The sequence below is a fragment of the Bison bison genome, unplaced genomic scaffold, assembly GCF_000754665.1.
Source record: "Bison bison bison isolate TAMUID 2011002044 unplaced genomic scaffold, Bison_UMD1.0 scf7180017860730, whole genome shotgun sequence".
Classification (NCBI taxonomy): Eukaryota; Metazoa; Chordata; class Mammalia; order Artiodactyla; family Bovidae; genus Bison; species Bison bison.
In genome coordinates this window covers 47,684-59,834 of record NW_011491302.1, presented here as the reverse complement: position 1 = coordinate 59,834, position 12,151 = coordinate 47,684, and the positions used below count along the sequence as shown (strand labels likewise).

Genomic DNA, 12,151 nt, shown 5'->3' with positions numbered 1-12,151 from the left:
TTGGAAGGACTGATGCTAAAGCTGAAACTCCAGTATTTTGGCCACCTCATGTGAAGAGTTGACTCACTGGAAAAGACTCTGATGCTGGGAGGGATTGGCAGTAGGAGGACAAGGGAACAACAGAGGATGAGATGGCTGGATGGCATCACTCACTTGATGGAAATGAGTTTGAGTGAATTCTGGGAGTTGGTGTTGGACCAGGAAGCCTGGCGTGCTGCAATTCATGGGGTTGCAGAGCGACTGAACTTAACTGAACTGTTAATCCAAAATCTAGGTTTAGAATCATTCAGTTTTTTCCTGTTTCATAAACTCCACACTTCTGTTTAAAATACCTTTACCACAGGGACTCAGTATACTTTGTTTGCTTTCCTGCCTCTCCCCCTTTATAAATATTCTTCTATAAATACAAGTCTAGGCAAATTGAAATCTTAAGTGATGTCAACATGTGGACCTATCTATTTATTCCACAGAGTACAAAAATAATTTTGCAACATGGGAGTTTACTAAAATAAATGTATATTTACTTGGTTTCCATGGATAAGGAGAAATGAAGGTGTAACTGAGAGGAAGACTTGAATTAGTCTTCAAAAGTCTTATGAAAATTTTACCTGTGGTGGATTCATGTTGATATACGGCAAAACCAATACAATATTGTAAAGTTAAAAAATAAAATAAATATATTAATTTAAAAAAAGAAAAATTTAACACAGATATCCATTCTCTAATGTATTGATGCAAATTTCTGCATTGGTAATGCTCATAAAGGTGTTTTACACAGATACTCATTACCTGGTGTCGAAGAGCAGAAAGCAATAAAATCCTTCTCTATGTGGGCTTTCTTAATGGCATCAGACTCAAAATCTTCTGGCGCCACTAAGGAACAGTTTCCAGAAGCTGCTACTGAATCGTTTACCCATACCATCCCTTGCTTCTCTGAAAAGACAAGATTTGGTTTCTTGTTACTGCCAATAGCCAAGAAAACTTTCTCCACTAAACATCTGTTCAACCATTTACTGATTTGTCAATAACTTTAATTCAGATACAGATGCACATATGTATCTCAAAAACTATCTTAACAACTCTTGTCTCTCCTAACCCTCAAATTAATTCTCACAACATCAAAGTCTTAAGATTAAAAGTGATATTTCAGTTGAAAAAGGAACAAACATCTACCAACCAGTCATATAATTCACAGAAGCTATAATCCCTTTTGTAATGTCAAAGAATATCTACTTTTACCAAACAGGATGGTAGCTTTTCTTTGACATTGAAGAGTAAACTCAAAGGAATGGAAAAATACTGGACACACACAGATAATGAAATCAATACTTCAGGGCCCTGTGTTCTGACAGACATCAGCACTCACCACCACGGCAGGCCTGGATAATGATCACCTTGGGTTTGTCCTTCAAAGCTGGGCAGTTCCCGGTGTTCAAAACGTGAAAGATGTCATCAACTTTTAATATGTCTGGGACTTCTTCAGAGTATTTCTTCCCACAAATGCCAGCCCGAATTCCATGAGACATGAATACCAGAAAAGTACTGTCAGAGGTCCGGTGCTCTGAGTGAGCAGCGAATGCCTTCAGTTCTAAAATCATTTCCTGGAAGAGACATATTAATACCACTGGTGTTGAACTATGTGACTGGTTATCATGGCAGCTTGGAATCCAATAAAGAGACACTCTTGAATGATATGAAAATCAATGGAATACAAAAGGAACATTTAATTTTCAATTCATGGAAAGGTGAAAAAAGAGTTTCGGGGTGTAGTTAAGGGATTTCTAGTGCAGAGTAAGGGACATTGCTTATTTATTTATTTTTGTGGCCATAGACATATAATTGAATTAATGGAACATTTTCCAGGTAAAGGTTTCACCAGACTCTTGCTAAAAGATTCTAGGATAGAAGCATGAAATACCCTACAAGAACAAATTTGAATTTTAGACTATCAAGAGATTAAATTTCTGGTGCTACAACCAATCTTTCTAACATTCTTTAGGAGTAAAGGCCATGACCATTGTCTCTACATTATGACAAAATTTACCGAAGCAGTGAGATTTTCTTTCACATCCACCTTGTATCCCAGACCTTCTAGTAGCACCTTCATATTTCTGGTATCAACATCAGCTCCATCTCTTCTGGTAAGATTTTCAAACTCTGTGTTGCAGATAATAAGGGCAAGACGTGTGCGGTTCGACCTTTCCATTATTGGGTAAATCTGTAAGAAACACAGGTTGAACAAATAGCCTTGTCCTCTCTAATTAAATATTCATCTTGAGGATTTAACAGCTTCTCTTCCCTTATTTCGCTACAGAAACCCAAGCTCTTGAACCATAGGTAAAAATAAAGAGGGGAGAATGAGTCCTACCATAGGAGTGGAATGAAATCTGCGAATGTCCAGATGTCAGCTGAGCACTTGATTTTAATTACTTTTGAGAGGTAGGACTGAGGGAAATGAGCAGAATTAGGGCTACAATGACTCAATTTTAAAACTGATTCCTTGACTTACTGCTTAAGACACATTATTTCACAACTATTGCCTCAGTGTTATGATCTTTAAAATGGGCTATTTTGAGGATTCAAGGTGTTATTATATGCAATATCCTCCGAACAGTGCCTGCCTCATATTAAGTAGCTGTTTTTATTATTTTAACTGTTTTGTTTTTACTATTATAACTATTTTCTCAGGGGATCAGACTAAACTTGAAAATCTCTAAATAAACCAGGGAAATAGGAATTCTTTATGTAAGGGAAGAAGCAGGATGGTTTTCCAGAACCTGTCAAAGAAATTAGCTCTAAGAAAGAACCACTGCAGTTTAGAATTTTCTCCAGTGTGTCTTTCACCCAGATCCTTATGTTCCAAGCATAGCACCTCTCCTGATTTTTCTTTCCGTATTCTTTGGGCTGTTTCTGGGGGGCAAAGCTTGAGGTTCCCTCCTGGTCCTGAAGATGCAAGCTTAACTGGGTTATCCAGCATTGCCTGAGGAGCTGCAAGAGACAAAAAACATTATGAATAATGGCATTCCTGAGTATCCCATTTAGTGTACCTCCCAGAATCACCTGTGCATGAAGCCATGGAGGAAGGCATTAATCCTTAAGAAGATGATCCTGGTTACTCCTTACACCATTGAAAGCAACTCTGCTAAAGAAATATATTCCAAGTCGGAGATTTCCAGGGTGTGATACAGGCATCACATCCCTTCATCACTTAGAATTAGCATTTTACAAATGCTTTTAATTAAAAAGCAAAAGGGAGTTTTTCAAGACCATGCATTATAACACTCCCAGAAAACAGTATGTTAGATAAAAGAATTAAGCTATAAATATATTTCAAATAATTGAAATCTGAGATAATTGAAGTTGGCCTTAATGAATATATTTCAATGATTTGAAAATTCATGTTTATTTATCTATTTATTTGCTTAACAGTTGAGAAAGTAGGCATTAGAGACTGCAAGGAATGAAGGAAGGTAAGAAGGAAAAGCCTTTGTCCTATACTTTAGGATCTCATTACTGTGTGTACATATAGGGAGAAAAAGAAGATATTGATACATGGACAAAAATGAATATGAAATAGAGTAATAAATCAAGGTGTACACCTAGAGGAATCCATACCACTAAATATTGATTGCACAAATATATGAGGAAGAATTCTCACAGTGGCTTATGTGAGAAAAGACTTGGGAGTTTATTTGATCACAAATTCAACATCATCCAATAATGTTACACATTTTCTAAATAAATAATGTAATCTTTGCTTCAAAATAGAAATAATTTTTATTGATGTTGAGATATTTTAGAAACTAAACTGTCAAACAAGAAAATTATATTCAATTTTGACAAAGAACTTGTAGAAACTATAGTATATTCAGTTAGGTAAACTGATGTAGCGTGAAGTTCATTGACTACGGAGAAAGTAAGAGATAATTAGAATGGATATAGTTGGGAAAAAAACTATAGAAATCATTATCACGTGGAAAAAATATTGCATTTCTTAAAAAAGGAGCCTGAAGAACAATAGAAAAATTATATAAATATTTGGACTATATTAGAGCTATATTATTGGAGAAGGAAATGGCAACCCACTCCAGTGTTCTTGCCTGGAGAATCCCATGGATGGAGAAGCCTGGTAGGCTGCAGTCCATGAGGTTGCACAGAGTCAGACACGACTGAAGCGACACAGCAGCAGAGCTATATTATATTATATATATTAGACTATATTATAGCATTTGGTTATATAATGAGTGTCCCAGATGACAAGAACTTTCTTGTCACCTGCGACCAAGGCATTCCTTGTGCTACCTTCAGTGCTATGTTGAATGAAAAGTTTTGTGTTTAAATTTTGTGGCTGAGACTGGTTAAATCTTCAATAAGACAATTCATTATTTTTCCTGAAAACACAGCTAATCTATATAGCTAACAAGTCCAGTGATTAGGTATGGCCATATAACTAAGTTCTAGATTATAGGATGAAAGCTGATATACTATGTTATTCATCCAGACCAAGCCTAACAAAATCTCTTACAAATGATCCTACATATTCCTTCCAATGCCATTAATTTGATTGTTATTACCTCAATCATTTTGGCATTGTATGCTGCAGATATCAGAGCCATAGCCTGAAAGAGACCTAGATATCTAATTACCACCTGAAGGAAAGCTAAATCTGAAGAAAAACAAATGCCCATTTTAGAAATTCCTTGAATTGGAACAAAAGTTTCTATCATATCTAGCTATTATAAATATTTATCTCTGTTATAATATCATGTCACTGCCAGAGATATGTGTAGTGTCATTTTCATCCTCAAATTTTTGGCTGGCTTTATTTTGATGGTGGAGTTTCTTAAATGCCTATCCACTCACTATTCATATATTCAAGTAGTTTTAAGAAAAGAAGAAATCTTGCTTGTTTTATTCATTACTTTCTAAATAGTCCATAGAACAGGGTCTGTAGCACAATTGGCACATGCAAATATTTTCTAATGATTCTGCCCAAATTATTCAGTGAAATAGTCTTAACAAATATTAGTTGCATATATATTACAGGTTTACAGGTGAAATTCTATTAGAGGTGATCTATAAGCAAACATGTATGTTCAATTTCCTCATAAAGCTGAAAGTGCTATGAGGGAAAATAATGCATTTATTTTTAAAATTACAAGAAAAATATAGTGAAGTTATGACTGGAGAATTATGAAACACTCTTGGAATAGGGGCTCTGAAATCTAATAGTAGAAGTAGAAATGCAGAAACCAATCAGAATTTGTGAGAGGAAAATAAAATCTGGGTGCCGCTTAAATGTTGGAAGTCAGGGAGAAGAAATGGTCTAAGATAATTTCAGGTTTCTGGTTTGAATAACTGGGTGCTAGTGGTACCATTAATCAAGACAGAGGAAAGTGGAGGAGAGCCGAGGTCGGGGAGACATGGCAAGCTATCTCAGTTCACATGATTGAAACTGACTGCAGGAGATGAATGCACATGTTCAGTGGATGCTTGAATAGCAAAATGTGGCACTCAAGTGGTTATTCAGGATTTGAGATACAGATTCAGAACTGTTAACATGATAGTGAAGCTGTAGAAACAGCTTCTGCTAAAGCAGAATAGATAAAGAAGAGAAAAATGTATAGAATAAATCTGTAAATAAACCCATGGTCCTCTCACCCTGATTCATCCCATTAATCTGTAGTTAATGTCAAGGAAGGTGGCATTCAAAGAATGCTATTGCCTTGAGAGTACCATTACCTGGAAAAGGAGGGACCACTGCTTGGGGTTTTTGTCTAAGATAATTTTCAGACTGTGAACCTGAGGAAAGACAAAGGACATTAAAATAGTTACAATCTCTAAAGACTCTTACCCCAGTGTACTGGCTGCTCATTACTAAAGATACCTTCTACAGGTTTTAATCCTGCGCAAGATGTGACTCACCTGGAGCCATACTTATCACTGGGAAACAAAAGCTTCTACACGTGAACGACTGCACTTGTTAACTTAAGTAGTGGTAGAACAAAAGTGTCTGGAAGTGACTTCTTTAATTTATACTTTCTATGATGAAAATAAAATTGAAACAGCATCAGCTATAGAATCACATATATCTTAAGGTGGCTCCTGAGGTAATCAGTACTGCCTAACGAATGTGTATTCAAAGTGAAGTTGTCTAATTCAGAGTTGACCTGGACTTTGGAGAAAACTAACACTAAAAGGCATCTGTGCTTGGACACTTAGCCATGCCAAGATTTATCACAACAAAATGAGAAGGAAATTGAGGCCTATCCCCAATCAGTGTTAAGTGAATTTCCTAAGTCATATAACAAGAAGGTGGTAGAGCCAAGATTTGAATACAAAAATGTCTTGATTATCAATACTGGCCTCTTAATCACTAAGCTACTCTCTAGCCCACAAAGGGTTTTATACAATTATGCATATGACTGGAGCCCTGACCACAACCTGTAATCTGCACTTGTCTTACTCAATCAAATCTATCAATATGTTGTCTGAGGTTGCTAGACATTATGATTGTCAATTTCAAGCACAAGAATTGAAATTAACTTTATTTAAGGTTTTATAAATATCTCAATGTAGCACAACCCACCTCAGAAACATATTCTAGAAACTTAAGTATCAGCATGAACCAATACTACTCCAAGTCATAGTACCTACTAAAGACAAGATTTCCATAGACAAATAATGGGCCATGTCTCTCCTGTGAATGGAGGAGAGCCTTAGGACATCCCACAATACTGCAAGTTCAAGACATAGGCTAAAATTTGTCCCATCCCTCCCATCTAGACTGCTGGACTAAATTAACCATTGATAAATTCAAGAACATTTTCTGGAGGAGGGCTTGTTATTGCCATAGTTTATATGTCAAGAAATGGTTTTAGGTGTGTCCTCTTAGAGCAAATTTAAATATTATATCCAATTATCATACACTTGGGTCCTGAAGCAACGGCCAAATAGATGAGGGGGAACCAAAGCCTTTACAGCCTTGACTGAGGAGGTATCATCCAACATCTGGAGAAACAGATTCCAGGAATTAGAGTTATCACAATGAGTTGCACAAGTGCTTCTAGGGTTCAAGGACTGTGAGTTAACTATGATAAGGAAGAAAAAGTTTTGACAATTATATAGATATTCTAAACCCTTATTTTTATTGACTGTCTTTAATTCTTGGAGGTGGGAGTTAATCTAAAAAATGTATCAAAAAAATTCAACAACAACAACAACAAAAAAACATTTGCTGTCACTGAGAGGGGCACAGGCTCCTCTCAGTTCCTGAGGGACAAATGATGTCTTGTTTTCAAATAACATCTACTTTCCTTGAATGATTTTAGAAGCACAAAAGTGAAAGTTGCTCTGTCATGTCCGACTCCTTGCAACTCCATGGACTATACAGTGGGTAGATTTTCCCTTCTCCAGGGACTCTGAGCAGCTCAAAAGAAGCCAATAACTAGAAGCCCATCAGAGCTGCAGTCTTTTTTTGTGTGGAGAAGCTAGGGAACCATAGAAGGGGCAGCTCTGATGGCTGAGCCTGGACTGAGTCTTCAGGAGACAGAAAGAGAGGCGATGAGCCTCCCAGAATGGTGCACAGTAGAGTGCACAATCCTACTTGAAAGAAAATGCAAGGGGGCAATGAAAAGCAAGAGTCCACTTAAAATCTCTACTTTTCTGTAAGCAATTAATTTATTCTCTGAGTGTTCCATTCTCCCTGAAATATATTTTATTTCTCTTGGAGAGCAAAATTTTGGAGCGACATTATGCAAAGTATTTGATTACAGAGTTTAAACCTGTCAAATGACTACGCATAGGTTTCTAGGGACCTTTAGACTATAACTAACTTACTAGATAAATCAATAGAGTACCTTGCAAGGATGACTGGAGAATACAGTATGAAACTTTTCAAGGTTGTTCTCATGAATTTCAACAAATGAGCTACAACATACTCAGGATAGGAAATAAGCTTTAATCAAAAGAGAGACACTAAGGCCAAAAAACAGGACCAAAGAAGAAAAGAGACAGGGGGCATGCAATATGAGCACTGAAATACCTGAAGCCAGAGGTAAGGAAGTGGTCTGCAAGCTAATATGACCAATGAAGAAGTCAGATATTAGGTCTAATGACACAGGGCTTACATGAACTTCAGTCTGAGTCACAGACCCTTACCTGAAGTGAGCCCCAGTATTCCTGCCAGGTGGGAGTCTTCTTCACAAATATGGCTGATGCAGATTTGGCATGCCCGAGGTCCTTTACGAATAACAGTGTCTATCAAAACTCGGGCTCTATCCATAGCTGTATCATTTTCATCTCTTACTTTTTCCATCTCCTCCTGGTTCAGCACTCTTTTTTCTAATAGCTCATCCAGCAAGCCATTTATTGTACCCTTGCTCACTGAATGAACAAACAGCTTCCTCTTCTCTTTCAGAAGCTTGTCTGTTGGAAACAAAAGAATGCCTCAAGTCATGAAAACAACCTCACTTTCCTTTCATTTCAGCAACTCAGAATAGCCTCGTTCAGATTTAATCAATAAAATGTGCCTTCCCACACAGTGTGGTAATCCTGAGGACACTCACACCTCATTCTTCCTTCAATATCTGACAGAGTGGCCCAAAGAATGAGATTTACTACCGTCAAGATAGTACCTGAAAATCCTATGTTAACATGCTTCATGTTGATACAACTGTGCATAATAAAATAATGAAACAGTGATTTTCCATTTCCTTTGGGGAGAGCTGCTGGAACCCATTCTGTGCCAATTCTGCACCCTCTGTCAGAATTCAGTTAAGATTGCAAAATGACAGCCAGAGAGCAGCCAGTGAAGTTTGGTTCCTTTCTGTCCCTTACTGTTCCGCACCCCTTTCATTCTCTTTGCCCCTACCTGTCCCTCTCTTTGCACAAACACTCCCTCTTTGCACATTCATAGAACTTAATTATGGTTTCTGTAAGAGCCAGCCCCTTCCAAAACTATTCTTTCAAGAAGCTGTTTTCAGTAAAAAAAAAAAAAAAAACTCACCGGCCATGGCTTCCCCTTCTTAGCCTTGGTGTGTTATGAAACTGAAATCTTGTTCCACCTTCCTTTTCAACAGGGTGTGTACATATTGTGAAATACCCATGATGCTTTTATATATATATGCATTTATTTTTGTTCTAAAGAGATTATCAGATAACTCCAACTTAGATCACATCAGGGATTGTATCCCTGGGAAATTTCCTTCACCACAATTTGAATCAGGTCAGGGTAGGCGGGAAATGAGGCTTACAGAATAAGAATATAATGAAGAAGTATATATACAATTAAATTCACACAATAATTAAGTGTAATCTGCAAAGCTAACTCATCCTTTGGTATCGTCATTCATTTAGGCTGCTGTAACAAAAAGTCACAGACTGGATATCATATAAACAAGAGAAATCTATTTCTCCCACTTTCAGAGGCTAGAAGTAAAAGATCAGGGTGCCAGCAGGGTTGGATAGTGGTGAAGTTCCTTACTTGGGTTGCAGACTGCCAACTTCTCACCATGTCCTCACATGGCAGAAAGGACAAAGTGTCTCTCTCTGATCTCTGACAGTGCACTGGTCTTGCCATGAAGGTTCTGCCCTTATGATCAATTCAACATCTAAAGATCCTGCCTCCTAATGCCATCAGCTTGGGCATTAGGTTTTGAACATGGGGATTTTGCACATTCATTATATAGTCTCTGGAGAAGTTAAACTACTATGACCCATTCCCCCCACTCCATGGCTCTGGATTGTGTCCTGGGGGCTATGTGTCCCTATGAGCTTTTAGGAAGGAAGCTTCCTAAAAGTTCTAATGAAAGAATTCCCTACATGTTCTGCTTTTAGGAAGGAAATATTTTTCACTGGAATCAAATGTAACACTCTTCCTTTTTAAGAGCCTCTGTTTTTAAGAACACTGTAGAGATAAAAGCACAAGCTTTGCACTTAGAATCTGAGACTTGGCATTTTAACTCTCTGTTCTTGGGTAAGGTATTGAACTTTTTCATGCCTTATTTCCTTTATTTGCAAAATACTTTAATTAATAGTGAATGCCTACATGGATTTGAGCATTAACTGAATGAAAGTGTGGAAACTTCATATGACATTTCCTGACACATGATAAGCAGACAATAAGTGGTGTTATTCTTTTTAATGTAAGTATTTCACACTAGAAAAATAGCCAAGCTTAATTATCTGCAGGTTTTCCTTTTAATTTTGTCTTTTGTACATCTCACTTATTCATTCATTTAGAAAATATATATGGATGGCCTTCATATCAAACTGTCCTAGCTGCCAGAGTTGAGACAAAACAGACGATGGTCCCTTGCCCCTATGTCCTCACATTGAATATGAAAAGACAAACATGAAACTCAACATGTGTAACTAGGATGTTTAGAATGTTAGATGCAGTAAGTACTAAAGAGGATAAATTAATTAGGGAAGTAGGTTATGAGTTTTGGAAAACTAATCAATACTGAAAACAGTGGAGTCTGGAAAGGCACAAGAAGTCATTGCTTTTGTAAACACATGTACAAATAATTATCCCAGAAATAAACTCAATGTGGCCAGTTTGTTTTACATATATTTGATGAAAAAAAGGCTAGTAACAATACACAGATATTAGGCCTTCATGCTTATCACTTTACTTACTGAAAATACTTTCAGGGAATATAAATCGGTAGAACCACTATGGAGAACAGTATGGGGATTCTTTATAAAACTTAAACTAGAACTACCATATGATTTGGCATACAGTCCTGGGCATATATCCAGAGAAAACCATAATTTAAAAAGTTACCTGCACTCCAATGTTCATTGCAGTGCTATTCACAATAGCTAAGATATGTAAACAACCTAAGGGGGGGGAAAAAAAGGATGGATAAAGAAGATGTGATACATATAAAGACATGCAGACAACCTAAACAAGAAATGGATACAGATGTGGTACAAAGGTGATGAAATATCACTCAACCATAAAAGGAATGATATAATGACATTTGCAGCAACAGGGATGGACCTAGAAGTTATCATACTATGTAAAGGAAATCAGACAGAGAAAGACAAATATCATTTGATACTACTTATGTGTGGAATCCGTAATGGGCCTTAGGAAGCATCGCTGCAAACAAAGCTAGTGGAGCAGATGGAATTCAGCTGAGTTATTTTAAATCCTAAAAAGATGATGTTTTAAAGTGCTGCACTCAATAAGCCAGCAAATTTGAAAAACTCAACAGATGCCACAGGACTGGAAAAGGTCAGTTTTCATTCCAATCCCAAGAAAGGCAATGACAAAGAATGTTCAAACTACTGCACAATTGCACTCATCTCACATGCTAGCAAAGTAATGCTCAAAATTCTCCAAGCCAGCCTTCAACAGTTCGTGAACCATGAGGTTCCAGATGTTCAAGCTGGATTTAGAAAAGGCAGAGAGACCAGAGATCAAATTGCCAACATTTGATGGATCATAGATAAAACAAGAGAGTTCCAGAAAAACATCTACTTCTGCTTTATTGACTATGCCAATGACTTTGACTGTATGATTCACAACGAACTGTGGAAAATTCTTAAAGAGATGGGAATATCAGACTACCTTACCTGCCTCCTGAGAAATCTGTATGCAGATCAGGAAGAAATAGTTAACTAGATATGGAACAACAGACTGGTTCCAAATCAGGAAAGGAGTACATCAAGGCTCTATACTTTCACCCTGCTTATTTAACTTCTATGCAGAGTACATCATGAGAAACTCCGGGCTGGAAGAAGCACAAGCTGGAATCAAGATTGCCAGGAGAAATATCAATAACCTCGGATATGCAGATGATAGCACCCTTATGGCAGAAAGTGAAGAAGAACTAAAGACCCTCTTGAGGAAAGTGAAAGAGGAGAGTGAAAAAGTTGGCTTAAAGCTCAACATTCAGAAAAATAAGATCATGGCATCCTGTCTCATCACTTCATGGCAAATAGATGGGGAAACAGTGGAAGACTTTATTTTTCTGGGCTTCAAAATCACTGCACACGGTGATTGCAGCCATGAAATTAAAAGATGCTGACTCCTTGGAAGGAAAGTTATGACCAACCTGAACAGTATATTAAAAAGGAGAGACATAACGTTGCCAACAAAGGTCCATCTAGTCAAGGCTATGGTTTTTCCAATTGTCAT

The 12,151-nt window shown here is 37.2% G+C and overlaps 1 protein-coding gene across 1 annotated transcript in view; it reads right to left on the bottom strand.

Annotated features, from left to right (window-relative positions):
- The window catches only part of LOC104982832 (caspase-1-like), a 14,460-nt gene extending 5,385 nt beyond the window's left edge, over window positions 1-9,075 (bottom strand). The window contains exons 1-7 of the mRNA XM_010832279.1: window positions 9,008-9,075; window positions 8,161-8,427; window positions 5,743-5,802; window positions 2,873-2,988; window positions 2,045-2,218; window positions 1,367-1,601; window positions 790-933 (exon numbers count right to left, since the gene is read on the bottom strand). Coding sequence (XP_010830581.1) covers window positions 790-933; window positions 1,367-1,601; window positions 2,045-2,218; window positions 2,873-2,988; window positions 5,743-5,802; window positions 8,161-8,427; window positions 9,008-9,014 — 1,003 coding nt within the window. The 5' untranslated portion in view covers window positions 9,015-9,075. The remainder of the gene's footprint in view (window positions 1-789; window positions 934-1,366; window positions 1,602-2,044; window positions 2,219-2,872; window positions 2,989-5,742; window positions 5,803-8,160; window positions 8,428-9,007) is intronic.
- Window positions 9,076-12,151: the final 3,076 nt, after the last annotated feature.